General features: G+C 42.7%; 2 protein-coding genes across 7 annotated transcripts in view; one reads left to right on the top strand and one right to left on the bottom strand.

Annotated features, from left to right (window-relative positions):
- The window catches only part of LOC144937886 (early estrogen-induced gene 1 protein-like), a 36,948-nt gene extending 33,603 nt beyond the window's left edge, over nucleotides 1–3,345 (top strand). For all 6 annotated transcript variants that reach the window (XM_078865449.1, XM_078865448.1, XM_078865446.1 and 3 more), the window contains one exon: nucleotides 864–3,345. In XM_078865449.1, the coding sequence (XP_078721575.1) occupies nucleotides 864–916 (53 nt within the window). In that variant the 3' untranslated portion in view covers nucleotides 917–3,345. The remainder of the gene's footprint in view (nucleotides 1–863) is intronic.
- A 1,952-nt stretch (nucleotides 3,346–5,297) lies between these two features.
- HENMT1 (HEN methyltransferase 1) lies at nucleotides 5,298–14,722 on the bottom strand. Its single transcript, XM_078865186.1, has 7 exons — nucleotides 14,659–14,722; nucleotides 12,638–12,789; nucleotides 11,432–11,544; nucleotides 11,137–11,271; nucleotides 10,307–10,489; nucleotides 7,527–7,704; nucleotides 5,298–5,822 (listed from the first exon to the last, which is right to left on the bottom strand). Exons 1-7 carry the CDS (start codon nucleotides 14,720–14,722, stop codon nucleotides 5,298–5,300), a joined length of 1,350 nt encoding a protein of 449 aa, XP_078721312.1.
- Between the last annotated feature and the right edge of the window lie 293 nt (nucleotides 14,723–15,015).

The raw sequence follows: 15,015 nt of genomic DNA, 5'->3' as shown, positions 1-15,015 counted from the left end.
GCATAATACAGCCCTGCAGCTTTAAACAACAGCCTGGCATGCATGGGGTGGTCACCTGTAAAAAAATACTATCCAGCCCTACATTTGCTTAGCTTCTGAGATCTGACGAAGATCTGGCACATTGGGGGTGATTTTGGTCATAGGGAATTGTGGTATATATTGGTTTCAATAGTTACATAGCAGTGTTCACACAGTGTTGACATATGGTGATGTATTATTATGAGTAGGTCTTTTGAAGGTTACTGCAATCATTTTTTTAAAGCATGCACTTTGCCAAAACAATAGACTGCACTTTTGATTGATCAAATTGAACGAATTTCCAGACTTCGTTTTTTTACAAATAAAAGTGGTCCCTTTCATGTTGTTGGTAGTTTCACAAGCAATCACCCACAGTGCCCTGGGTTGATAGAATGTGGTTTACATGCATTGATTTAAGGATACGGACATGGATGTTTCAATCGCCAACTATAAACTTGGCAGGTAATTGCCTCTAATTTAAAATTGTTCACACGAACAGCATAGAAAACGTAAAAAAAAACTAGGTTGGGTGTTTAAATGGTTGCTTGTGTGAAAAAGAGAAACCCTTTGTCGAAATTCTTTGCGGACAAGATTTGTTGCAGACTGCTACGCCAAGGCATTCCATTCATTTTTGTCAAGAGTGCGATTCGAAACTCGGTCACGAGGGTGTTGCATCCACAATTCACCTAAATGAAGAAGCCACCCATCTGCCCTGCACATGGTTTACAAAAAAAAATTCCTCAGCTAGCTCTCATCAGGGCCAATTTTCGACAATGCAGCTCATCATGAAAGTTCCACGTCAAGGCTGGCACTTATAATTTTTGTCGGTCTTTGATGTTTTCCAGATGAGGGCCTCAGGCTGTTTGTGAAGAGGGATGGAACCACGGGGCTGAAATAATAAAAAAAGGATCCAGCCAAGAAGAAAAAATGTGCAGCAAAATGTCCACGTTGGTCACGCTCTGGAGTGTACATAATACGCCTGGGGCCAGTGACGTTAGTCTGGGAGAGACGATGCTTTTGGAGCATCGTGGCGTGGTGGCGGTTGCTGCGTGCTAAGCATCATCCTGCTCAGACGACTACGTAGGCCCTGGCATAATGGGGGCATTGATACAAATGTTGAGCCACCACATCAAATGAACAAAAATAGCACGAGATAACTTGAATGCCACTTTATTGTACAAACTGAGCCTGCCGGAGTTTTTATTTTTGTTCAATTTTTATGTTAGCCTTTCAATCTTCCTGCTTCCGATGACATCCATAAAGTTGATTGCATTACTGAGCTCTTCATGCAGCACAAATTACAACTGTATTGGGCGTCGTGTGTGCTGTTGGCACAGAAAGGGCCAGAGTCGGCTCATTTTTGTTACTCACAAAGGAGCTAAAGTGACTCCTTGAATCCCTAATCGAATGCTGCATGTTTTTTTAAAATTAAAACATTGTGGAATGATGTTTACCGTTCGCCGCACCATTGCTTAGTTGTAAGCTGCACATGTCGACATGAGTATTTACAATGTGTGTGCATTTTAGTTTTTCAAGTGGTGCTGTGTTGTCACGTGCTGCGGGAAACGTCAACAAATTCGATGTGTCAGATTATCCTGATTGTGCTTTTAGAGTCATCGGCAAAGCGCGAGCGCATCGGTGACCGTGACGACATGGCTTTGTTTAGCGAGTCGAGTAATTTTGCAGGTGTGGCTTTTATATGACTTACAAATATGATTTCTGAATGATGGACACAGGAAAAATCTGATTTGTTAAACCTTGACTGTAATTCCACCTCGTGTTGCAGTATTATGAATATGAAACAATTGACTAGTTGTTATGATGTGCAAATGCTTTTACAATTAAAACGTGTTGGGATTCCTCCCTATAAAACTGCATCAACAACAGATTTGTGTATGTCCTGATAATGGAATCAATGTATTTTTGCCTAATCACTTGTATTTTCATTTTATTACTACGATATTTTTTCAACAATCGTGATCGTCTTGACATTCTTAAGCTGATAGCTGAAATGTTAAGTATTTTTTTAAGTAGCTTGTGAACATCGTATAATGCATTGTATAGCTGTGGGTACACTGCACATTTGTTGGCACAATTCACGGCTTGTGATCCGGTCAAGGGGCGAGCAACATTTGAAAATGTCTTTGAAATTAGAACATTCAAATTATAACCACGCCATTGTTCTTTATCTCACTTAGTATAATGATTAAACTTGGTACAACTTGTCTTACTGGCTGAGGCACTGATATGAATAGCAGTAGAAAGTCCGAGAAGTTCAGTTTTGGCTGATTGAATCCAATTGCAGTGTTGACCGGATTTCGAGCTGTTTGCGTGTGCCAACTTAGCATCATGTGTCTTGGGATTCATGATTAATTTTATATTGCTGCCATGCGACCAGCGGGCTGGTTGCCTCTTTCTGGAAAATGTAGTTGTTTTTTTTTGTTTACTTGATGTACGTACGTACCTTCCCTAGCTAGTAGTGAAATATTTTTTTTGCAGTCTTATAAAATTCAGGGTTGATTAAAAAAACAAACATAAACTCGAGCATAGTTTCTTTTCCTCCCAAACTCGGTGAAAATCCTGTCTTCCCAAGGTTGCTAAGTGCGATTTGCACTCGGCAAGGGTCCGTTTGAGTTGACAATAAATCTGGCACCTTCTCAGCCTGTGGAAGACATGGGAGGTTATGCCATTTTTGTTGGTGATTTGGAGTAATTTTTGGGGGATTTTTTTTTTTACAACTTTGGACTTTGCAGAACCAAAATTATTTGGGACATTAACAGCTGACACTTGAGTGCATGGTATACATTAAGTATACTCATGATGCAAACTAAAACATTGAGCCATGTCCCTGTTGGACAAGTGTGTTACAATTTAAATACTGGAAGACCACTATTGTTTTGTCTAAATCGTAGCCTATTATAGAAATTGCTGCTCGTTGAGTTGTTTTGTATTACATGTAATAAAACTTGCACACTAAAATGACAATACATAACTACACATTTCCAACTTTGCTATTTTTATGCGCAGACATAAAATGCACTCCAAACGCTCTTTTCCCATTGTAAAAGAACTGTGTATCCTGTCAATGCTCGCATAAAGTGTTTTGAAATGTACATGTTATTGCGTGTTGCACCTTTCATCGTGCCATAGTGAAGCATTGCCAGTGTCGGTTCTTTTGAGTGTTATTTTTGCGAACAAGAAAAAATGGAACTTATTCCCTTGTGTTTAAAAGAGCATTTTTGCATGGTCCAAAATGCATCGGCATGTTAGTGTACGTTTCCAAAGGTCAACATGTGTTTCCCTTTTTTTTGTATAAAACATTTAGAATTTTCACTTTTGTGTCTTTGATTTATTGCCTTCCACCTGTTTGTTTGTGTGCATGAAGAGTGGATTGCAGATATTGTACTGGTAGGAACCCACTGGTTCCACCAGCCCACAGGGGATTATTGTGTCCGTCCGTCGTGCAGGTAGGGGCTGGGTGGGGAGGGTGGGGCTGGGTGGGGAGGGTGGGGCTGGGTGGGGAGGGTGGGGCTGGGTGGGGAGGGTGGGGCTGGGTGGGGAGGGTGGGTGAGGGGCTGGGTGGGGAGGGTGGGTGAGGGGCTGGATGGGGAGGGGCTGGAGGGGGTGGGAGGGGCTGGAGGGGGTGGGAGGGGTGGGGCTGGGAGGGGCTGGGTGGGGAGGGGCGGGGATGGGTTGGGAGGGGCTGGTCACCCCGTGGTGCCCTTATAAAACTCAACGTTTAACCTACTCACGCCGGCTTGTGCCCGCCCTCAGTCGGGCATATTTGCGGAATACACCACGCCGCCGTTGACCCTGGCCATTGACCGAGCAACCCAACGTTCCTACCAGCTCCCACCGCAGGAATGTGTTTTTTGTGATATGGTATTCCGAGTAACCCAAGTAGTGCAGCAACAGTCACAAGACCTTTGTCCACTGGATCCCCGTCCACTGCTGGATGAAGGCCTTACCAGGCCATGTCGGCCATGGGTCAGGCATTAGTTATGTGAAGATTACATGTACCTTCTCAAGAATGATCAGGCCGATTGCCTACTGCCAGTGCCATTCATGGGGGGGTGCTTGGCCCAGGGCAAATTTAACTGCGGCCCACCCTAAAGCCTTACAACCAAACCAGAAGTATTTCACCTGACACCGTGACGTCGAAACGTGGGGCCCCCCAAAGTGCAGGGCCCAGGGTGGCCGCCCCAGATGTGCCGTGCCCTCGGGACGTCTCTGCATACTGCCGTGGCCAAGAAGTCAAACCCCACACCTGGGCTGTCAATCTTATCCAATCGAAGGGGGGGGCATTATTTTAGTAAATCCGTGTGTAGTGTAGTTTATAACAAACACATGACATTGTTAGAAATGCTGCTTTTGTTTTAATGATTTTAGAAAATAGAAGCATAGAAGTCCGCTCACAACTTTTCATTCTTTTTTTGCAGGTCGAAATCTTTGACCAACTCGGACAAAATGCACTTACTACAGTGACAATAACTTTTGAAGGCAATGTATTATTCCCCCGTCTGCAAAACGAAGCCTAATATGTTTTAAAGAGATCTGATGCTGTCATAACTTCTCTTAAATAGGACCATGGACGATCAAATGGAAAATTAACATGACCGGGTTGCAGAACTCGCCTTCCAATGTCAAACAAAAAAATATTGCCAGAAAATCTACCAACAATGTAATATTTTTGCCATTAAAATAAAAGTTAATTTCGTTAAGCATCTTAAAAAAGCATTAAGATATTTAATTGTCAATAACATATCTTTATCATGTGCTAAATATCTGCACACAACAGGTGACCTAACAACAGGTTTACAAAGATTTTTTTTCAGCACAGTACCTCATTTGAGTGACTGTTAATGCATAGCTCTAAGATGTATCTGAATCTGTATACTGGCCCATTATCATTAACCCAAGTGCCACATAAATCCACTCAAGAGATGAACTCAAAACATGACCAAAGTCCAGTACTTTCAACACGGGTTGTCAACTCCTCTCCAGTAATGGTGTCTCCATTTATACCGATCTCAACGTGTAAATCAGGTCACGTTCACTTCTCATTGCTGTTTCAGTTGAACTGCTGTACAAAGACGGCTGGAGAAACATGCGGACTGCATACAGCTGTCGGGCTGTGACGGTTCCACCTGAAGACGGAAGCTTGTGTTGCCTCCGAAACGTCGTGATTTTTATTTTATTTTTATTAATTTTAATTTTTTACCTACATGACTTTACCGGAAAAAACCTAAGAATATGCGGACTGCAGTTTGCCATCTCGACTACGAATAACGTCTCCCCCAGTTCAGCTCTTGGTTCTCTGGCAAATGACACACGATGCCCGTCTCATCATGGCTGAGCTGGAAGTTGCTTGTGGACTTGATAACCTCCCGCAGTTGCTCCACAGAGCTGCACAGCTTCTGCACCTTATCCGATATGTAAATCATGGCCAAGTCTATCACGACCTCCGTACCGTTAGACGCAGCTTTGATGGCCGTCTGCCTCGCTGGAGGCCAGCCTCGAGCGGGGCGCGACGCGGCGCCGTCGAATTGAGTTTCGTATCCTGAGCTGGAGCGCCGGGCAAAGGCCCCCGAGGCGGAGTGAGGGGACGCGGCGCAGCTCGTTGGCGGTGACGGGAACGTGGGACTTCCGCCGACGGGAGTGGCGTTGGCGTTGGCGCCGCAGAAATCATCGCGCTCTTCCTGGTATCGCCGCACAGATCCGTCTACGAGGAACTTCACCTCAAACAGCAGCATCGCGTCTCTGCAATGCTTGTCCTGCAAGGTCGGGAACACAAACTCGAACACCTGAAAAAGAGTAAAGTGTTACGAGAGAGGGGGTGTCCGTAGTAATGGCGGGATATATGCGGCGCATAGTAAAAAACAATAAAGGGGACGTCAATTCATCTTGGTTCTTTCGGTAAAGTCACGTAGAAGGGAAATAATAAAATAATAAAAATGTAACATAAAATAATACTCACGACGTTTCGGCCACAACGCAAGCAGCCGTCCTCAGGTGAAGAATAGGTCTGTCTGAAAGACAGCGTCTGAATGACAGACCTGTTCTTCACCTGAGGACGGCTGCTTGCGTTGTGGCCGAAACGTCGTGAGAATTATTTTATTGTTTTATTTTTATTATTTTATTATTTCCCTTCTACGTGACTTTACCGAAAGAACCAAGAAGATGAATCCCTGCAGTCACGAAAGCTTTAAATTGGGACGTCAATTGTATTATATTTTTACGAGGTGCATGCATACATGTGTGCGCATACTCAAAAGATGTTTCCCACAGGCGAGACATCCCTGCTTACCAATATAACTGTCACCCGAATATATACGAGTGTTACAATTCATCGTTGTTGTTCATTGCACACAACACTGATGAAAAAGTATTGAAGCGTCATGGTTGTTAAAATGTTCATGATGGAAGGTGATTTGCAATTCTGCGGCTGACAGAATGTACACAGCCAAGGCCAATTTAACAACTACTGCCACCTTTTAAGGCTGAAGGCATGTAAGCGTGGTGAATGATGGCACATTAGAGTATTGCACCATGAACACTGTTCCCGAGTTCAATTGCCAGCCATGGCTAACAATGCGGAAAACACCAACACATTCATCTATAACGCTGCCTTAAAATGTAAAAAAAGTAATTAGGTGACTCTCCAGATGATGGCCTTTCTTCATCGTACGTGAGAGAGGATAAGAGTTGGAGACAATGGGTCAGTAATATCTGATTAACACAGTTGGATTTCGATTTAAAGCTTTCGTGACTGCAGGGGTTCATCTTCTTGGTTCTTTCGGTAAAGTCACGTAGAATGGAAATAATAAAATAATAAAAATAAAACAGAAAAAAGTAATATAATAAAATAATAACACAATATATTGTTTATTTTATTATTTCCATTCTACGTGACTTTACCGAAAGAACCAAGAAGATAACAGTTGGCTTCGTATGGTGCGAAAGAAGTTCAACATACACAGGAACCGATCCTGGGTATCCACTTCAACTCACATTGATGAGTGCAGTATGGTCAAAGAACCCCCATTAACAACATGGCATGGTGAAGACTTCATTCAACATTAGTTTTACAAAGGGCTATAATTCATAATGATTAAAGTTGCATTACGGAATATAGCTCTTGAGGTGATAATTGGCGTCATCTGGTCCAACACCATGTGAGACTAGGCTCTAAGGAAAGCTGTCTCGGGTGTGGACCAATCAACTTCAAGGACAGTGCATACATTATCAGAGTTATGTTTTTTGTTTGCATTATGACTGCAGGTATTGTGGTCTATGCAAACATGACTCCTTGTAAAAAAAGGTGTCAGTTTTGTTGCCAGATAAAAGGGTAAGAAACCAATTGTCATATTTTTTACTGGCAAATCAGGTTCCAATGGAGCTCTTGAGGTGTTATGGCTCACACAGTACACGTGCATCAATGACAATTTAACAGCCACTGCTGCCATTATGGTCGAGTTTTAAGAGAGATAACACTGCAGGGCACCTACCAGCTCGTAGCGACCTCCGGTGTCTTGGACGGTGCGATGAAGGCTTTCCAACCACGGGTTGGCCTTCTCAAAGATGGCCATCTGAGAGCAGAAGCCCAGATGGTGGTGGCCCGGAGGCGCCAGACCGACGCCACTGAAATAGACGCTGTACCCGTACGTCCGCGCCGCATCCGTGCACCTGCCAACACAGCCCCTCGTTAAAATAATTACAAACTATTGAGAGTTTTTTTAAATATAAATTGGGTGAAATTGTGGTTGATTATTTTTATACTCTTTGGTTCTTTCGGCAAGTAAAAACATTTGTGTGATTTGTTTTATTTTATTTCTAACTACGTGACTTTACCGAAAGAACCAAAGAGTATGGATTCCTGCAGTCACGAAAGCTTCAAATCAAGATTGATTATTTAATTTTTTTCATCAAAGAACATGAATAGCTTGTTTTATTGTATCCATTAAAATCTATATATATAATTGTGTTTTTTTAAATGTTAGTTTTAAATCACTGCCAAGTGTAATTATTTTGCTCTGTCCAATGTTATTAGTCATTGCAAAATTAAAAGTGTCAACCTAAAACATGCTGACAAATTAGATGCCCATTGGGACACCGGCTTTTACACTCGAATCTCTATGCTCGGGACCTCAAAACACTTCTTGCCATTAACTATTGCACTCCTCTGAGGGTTGACGGTGTGTAGCCAGTGCCTGATTAAGCTAGTCTGAGGCCTGTAGCATATGTTATAAAGGGGCCCCATAAATAAAAGAACAAATATTAAAACACAAATGTTTTACTTGCATAGTAAAGTAATTGTATTTTTTCATTTGCTACACAGCCAGATAATACGACAAATCGCTAACCTTAAACACCCAGTCATTTATAAAAGTTGAAGGCAGTATAGTACAATAGTAATAGAGCAAGTGGAATCACTGAACCGGAATTGATAGCTTAAAAGCATTTAGCGTGGGGCCCTTGAAAGTGCGGCACCTGTAGCATATGCTACTTTTGCTACTAGGTTACTCCGGCACTGTGTGTAGCATCTCCCTCCACTTCTCTCTGTCCTCCACCAGTCTTGCTGCCGAGTCAATTAATCAATCACGTGTATGCATTTAGTCAAGCATCATTGGGTCTCAGTACTCTTTTTGGGAAGATCTTGCATTGAGATGCCTGGGCAACTGGGTGTTTTGTAAGAAGGCGGAAACCAGACTACCGCGAGAAAATCCACAGACATGAGAAGATAAAGCTCAAAACTACACGAGGATTCAAGCCAAAGGGATTAGCAGGTTCAACAATTCTGCGTGTGAGCCACCAACCCCTTGCCTTCCAAAAAAAAGAGCTGGATTACAGGCATGCCAAACACGTGCAAGATCAGTAGAAGCAGAAGACATCAAAACTGGCCCCTCGAAGTTGATTATTATCGACCTACCCAAGAAAAACGACCATTAATATTACAGATGAATACGATCATCAGCGATCGCATAATCTGAAATGAAATAATATTAGATTTTTTTAATCCCATGACATTTTCATTGTAGAGTAGCAGCTAAATATAAGCACATGCAATTAAAGAAACGTCGCGAGAATTATTTTATTATGTTTTATTTTTATTATTTTATTACTTCCCTTCTACGTGACTTTACCGAAAGAACCAAGAAGATGAATCCCTGCAGTCACGAAAGCTTTAAATCGAAATTTAAAGTACGGTTCTCATGTAATAATATTTTTTTCTCATTCATCAAGGAAAACCACAACGAATCGTCGGATTATTTTTCAGGTGGGGTCCTGCTACATTGGGTGCTTTTTTTACATGTTGGAGGAAACTGGACCACGCAGAGAAAACCCACGCGCGTGAGGGGGCAACACTCTATCCCCGTCTAGATGGAAATAGATGGAGATTATTCCACACTTGCTGTACCACCATCTCCTAGCGACCCAGAGTATGGCACCTTGACAACCACAGGAAAGGAGTTTCACAACATGAGTGCGATCCACCAACCCTGACCTCCACAGTGCTAGATTACAGGCGTGCACCACCATCGCCCACCACCGTATAAGAAACACACCCTTCCACGGGGGGCGGGGGGGGGAATGCAAAGAGCAACTTCTGATACAAACACACTACATTGGATCTCAGCACAACTACGTGGCCGGCCATCGAACAAAAACAGTGACTGCATTGCGCTTTCAGATGTGCCTATGCGGCCGTCTGGAACGCTCTTTCTTACGATATTAGAAAGCCACTTGAGCTATGCACTTTTAAATCTAGATTGAAAACTCATTTCTTTTGACCTAAAATTTGCACAGTTGGCTACACATGGTGCGAAAGAAGTCCAACATTATAAATATAAGGGGTGTTCTTACATCCAGCTTCTGCTGCATTCCTATAAAATAATTCACACAAGGATGGCACACCACTGACCATCGACAGCGGTTTAGTTGTTTTCCTCCCTCTGGCGCCACGGTGGTGAGATGGTAACTGCCTTGCCTGGTATACAGGAGGCATGGGTTCGATCCCGACCCTAACACCTGTATATTTGGAGTTTGTATGTTGTCCCTGTGGTCGTGTGGATTTTTCTCCAGGTCCTCCGGTTTTTCCCCTCCCAATTTAGAAACATGCGTTGAGCATATTTTGCTACTATACATTTCCACATGGTAAACCACTTCGTTGAGCTATCATTTGTGGCCAGGTCGCTTCTGACAAAAGAGCTCTATATAGCTCGTTGGGCCTTACCTGGTAAAATAAAAAATAGTTTATATTGTAATATATGTGGATACAGAGCCATACCATGCCTGGAACTGTCCCCGCGTCCACTCGAAGCGATGGTCCCAGTGCCGGAGCCCTTTTAGGCCGGGCAGCAGCACGTTGAATTCCACGTTGGGCGTGGTGATGACGGCCACTTGAGGGGACACGTAGCCCAACAGCACCCCGGGCAGTGCAGCCAGCACTTCTGGGTCCAGGTGCTCTATCCTGCCAGTGGAAAATCAACTGCATTAAGTGCTCGTTAATGTAATAGTTCTCAGACTGGATAAGATGGTGTTTCTAAAATATTAAGCTTAGTCATCCAAGTGAATTCATCAACACCTACGTTAAATATACAAGTGATTGCAACATTTGATGTGTTTCTTATAAATGAAGTTACAAGATTTATAATAGAAATCTGTCAAGTTTGAGGGTCCTATTTGGATGTCAATGTACCGCACGTTTTAATTAAAATGGCTATTTATATAATTCCAATGTCATGCGTTAACGACTTATGGTGTTGAAGATGATTAAACATATTCTAAGATGGGGTTCCAAGCCAGAACCAAAACCAAATGCTGAATAAAAATGCTTTGTTCACAGTACACGGAAGCTTACAATAATTAGCACAACAAACGTTTCATAGTTTGTGAAAAATATAAATGTAAGGGAATTAGCCTTAACATTTCCATTATAACATTTTCCATTTTTTCTTGTTAAAGAGATCATAGAGAAAGTGTGAACGGTCATATCATGAAGAGCCAGTCGGTATTATACGATTGACACATGTAAGTTCATATTTGGCAGATCCATTTAACTGCCGTTGCATTGAGCTCATCTCCCTTCTTGGGCTCACTGAAAAAGGAAATAATTACAGTTCGACGCAGCTGACAAAGTCGTAGCCGCGCAAACTGGGATCCCTGTCTGCCACGGAGCCGTGGTAGAGCCTGACGGTGAGGCGGTTGTCCCTGGGTATGAGGTAGTCGCACGGAAGAGGTTTCAGCGTGTGCCTGCGTGAAAGATAAAAGGCAAGTTACATTTGAACAAGTGCAACATCAGCTGACCGGCGGTTGTGTAAAGGTCGCGTGGCAGCTCGAACACTTGTGTCTCACTGCTGTACTGTGGGAGACTACAATGCGAGTTGATACAAAAGGAACCGTAAAAGCTCACGAGTTGTGAATCAATACGCGTCTGTCAGTGTCCACGCCAGCCAACTCTTCCACGTAGGGCTCCCATTTGATTTTCTGAAGCAGTTTGCATTCAGAGCAGCCAAAATCAGCCATCTACAGAGTGAAAACAAGAGACACCATTCTAGTTATGACCTGAAATTAAAATATTGTCTCAGGTGTGAGTTATATATACATTCTTGATTTGAAGCTTTCGTGACTGCAAGGATTCATATTCTTAGGTTTTTTCGGAAAAGTCACGTAGGTAAAAAAATTAAAATTAATAAAAGTAAAATAAAAATAAAATAAAAATCACGACGTTTCGGAGGCAACACAACTTTTCGGAGGCAACACAAGCTTCCGTCTTCTGAAGACGGAAGCTTGTGTTGCCTCCGAAACATCGTGATTTTTATTTTATTTTACTTTTATTAATTACAATTTTTTACCTACGTGACTTTACCGAAAAAACCTAAGAATATATATACATTGCGTGTCATTTTTGTGTAAATGTGTTAATATTATACACATTCATTACCCTGTTCAGAGCTGCAAGATCTTACCCGACACACTCAGAAAACCAAACCATATTTCTTGAAATAAGAAAATAAATAAAGAATGGCCTTACATACTCTGGTTTAAGTTCAGAGATAAAAGCGGCACAGTTCAAAATATATTACTTCAATGTTGATAGATAGCCATGAACTAAAACACATTGATGCTGGGGGTGTTGTAGATCATCCATGTCAATGTTTTTGTTATCCACGAAAGCCTCAATGATTCTTAAGACCATTTTCCAGAGATTCTTGTGTTGGGATGTTTGGCAAATCCCATTTGAAAAGTGTTAAGCACGTGGGAGAAAACTTGCTTACCTCAAGAAACACCACGAATACAAGGGGACAACACCGAAATATACAAACAGAACAGTTCGTAAACCCACTTAGTGTGCTGCAATCTCCGGGCCATTGTTTTTGGGCGTTCAAAAATTCTATGGGATGCACCGAAAAGCATACATACCAAACTATACTGGGTATAATAGCTTGAAAAATAAAAAAAACGTCTCAGTCACGCAAGAGGCATATATCACACTGGGGGATCAAAGTTAAACCAGCACTCTGCGTGAGATGCCTGGCTTGTGTTGCACACATGCTGGGGGGAGAAGAAACTTGGAAATAAGCTGTGGATGGAGGTCATTAAAACTGTTTCCGCTCACTCTTCGCGGCCTGTATTTCTTGACGAGCTGCACGATGGCCTCGTAGCGTTGCTTGTAGAGAGCGGGGGTGAAGAGAGGCTTGTCTTGAGGCCATGCTGGCCCGGCTCCCTGCCCATGGCCGGCATCCATCGCAGCCGCTGGCCTCTGCGGCACTGCATGTCGCAAAGAGAGACACCGTGGCAAGAGGGCAGTGCAGCTCAAGGCAATGCAGATGATTTAAGACGGACCATGTATACGCACAGTGGTGATGTGATATTTATGCACAGGATACGCTGTCATGCTCAAAGATCAAAGTTCCACGACGGATATTAAACAGACTATAATTTAACCAATCAACTGTGAACTATCACTTTTACGATGAGCTATATATGATTAATGACCTTTAACCTATGCAATATAAATCATGACACTTTTTTCACCTTGACTTGATAATCTTAAGGGGCTCTCCATTCCTTAAATGTTTTGAGCTGAGAGTGACAGACAGTTTTGTAAAACTAAGAAAAATAAGGGTAATATGTTCTGTACTTTGTTTTTCGCTGTTGTTGCTGGGTCAACACTCAACCAACAGCAAACTTAGTCGACTTTCCAGTTTGTTAAAATTAAACCTACCCACACTACATATACGATTGTCAAGAACCTTTGGTGAGGGATCAGTTATTATTTCATAGAAGAGCTTAAAATTAAATATATTTTAGTCTTCTTTTCGGCGTGATAAACAACGTCGAAAGCAAAACATTGACAGGAAATCATCGATGACATCTTATTGGAGGGACCAACATCAATGTCAAAAATGGTGTATCCCTAACTTCAGTCCAGCCTAAGTGTTGTGGTATCCAAGTGCATCTATTTGAGTCTTCTTATTACATCTTTCTCCCATCTATCTCATATTTCCCTTGTGCATACATCGCCCCACTGGATACATCTCTTTCCCGTCTCTGGAATATCTTTCTGTCTAAAACTGGTACCTCCTTGTATGTCTCGTATGGATATCTCCATAATATCTCTCTGCGTAACACCCACCACTCTCTCGTATGCCTATTGTGAATTCCACGTTCTATCTCCATCACAGCTCTTTCGAATACTGCATATCTCGTTCCTATAATGATGTTTGTGTTATGTGTGGATCTCCGTATGTCAGTCAACCCGGTGCCCCGCAGACCGTCAAGATCAGACACCCAAGTTTGCTGCCTTTTGGGGAATTTGCTCAATTTTGTCATTTTAAAACATTCGCGGGGTGGAGGGGGAGGGAAGCAAGTAACATCCCCACTTAAGTTGTTTATGCACCCAGCCAAAGGGATCTACGCAGCGTTTACACTTTCGTCGTGCTGTTATCCGCAGAGTATTAATTTAGAGCGCAGTAAGAAGCGGGAGAAGCCCCCGTCTTTACATGGAAGTGCAGAGCAGCCATTCTGCGTCTTCACACCCGACTTTTAAATCCGCTGCTAACTGGAATCGTGAAAACTTAAAACAAAATTGTAAAGAGATGATGATGATAATGATCATCATCATCATAATGAAGACCCAACATCGCCGAAGCTAAGCTGTTGGGGGTGGTGTTAAAAGCCTGAATAGTGTTCGGGTGAGCCATCGCCATGCACAAATACGCGTGGTGTGTCGTGCGTGTTAATGGAGGCTTCTGCTTTGGTTTACATTGCGGGGCAGTACAGTAACATCAATTGTGGTTGTTTTTCTCGTTGTTGTACCGTACTTCAACAATTAGGCGCTGCACATGAATTACTCATTCATTGAGAAACTAGCAGCGAGTTGTATTTATGGCAATTTATCCAAACTCTAGTACTGTGTAGGATCACAGTGTACTCCGACTGCGTTGTCACAGGCCAATGTATTGCAATTACAAGTCCACTGCTACTTAAGATTTAAGTGCCGCAATTCCATCACTTCGAGATGAGAGAGAGAGAGGAAAAAATTGATAAAGGCCTCGGGTTAAATATGTCCAAAGAGAGAGGGGAGGAGGAGGAAGAGGGGTGAAGGAACAACATCCCATTCAAGACGACATTCACCTTCGTCTCGTTGATCTTCAAGACGAGTCCGAAGAATTTTGTTGAACTCATTGTGCAGACTCATGGTGTCCAAACGCCAACGCTCCTACCTAGAAACACAACCAGCCCAGGAGGGGAAAAATCTGCCCTTGAGAAATCGTTGCCACACACTTGCACTCGGGTAAATCGGCGTGATATAAAGAATGTGACGTTAACAGCGGTAACAAATGACAACAACGGGAAGAACGCAGATTGCAAGGCAAGGCGGCACAGCTTTGCACACCGGGGCACGATGCGTTGTGGGTTGAGTCAGCTGGTACGGGTGGCTCAACGCGTGTGTGAAAAGCACGTGTCTTTTAATTTTTTTTTCAATAAATT

This window comes from Lampetra fluviatilis, chromosome 20, assembly GCF_964198595.1.
Source record: "Lampetra fluviatilis chromosome 20, kcLamFluv1.1, whole genome shotgun sequence".
Lineage (NCBI taxonomy): Eukaryota > Metazoa > Chordata > Hyperoartia > Petromyzontiformes > Petromyzontidae > Lampetra > Lampetra fluviatilis.
This window is presented reverse-complemented; position numbering and strand designations above follow the sequence as displayed.

Excerpts from the sequence above, each read along its gene's own strand:
- HENMT1 (XM_078865186.1), bottom strand. The coding sequence starts at position 14,722 with ATGAGTCTGCACAATGAGTTCAACAAAATTCTTCGGACTCGTCTTGAA. Across the intron at positions 11,272-11,431 it reads CGCGTATTGATTCACAACTC|GCACACGCTGAAACCTCTTC; the intron begins GTGAGCTTTTAC and ends TCTTTCACGCAG. Across the intron at positions 5,823-7,526 it reads CCGGAGGTCGCTACGAGCTG|GTGTTCGAGTTTGTGTTCCC; the intron begins GTAGGTGCCCTG and ends ACTCTTTTTCAG.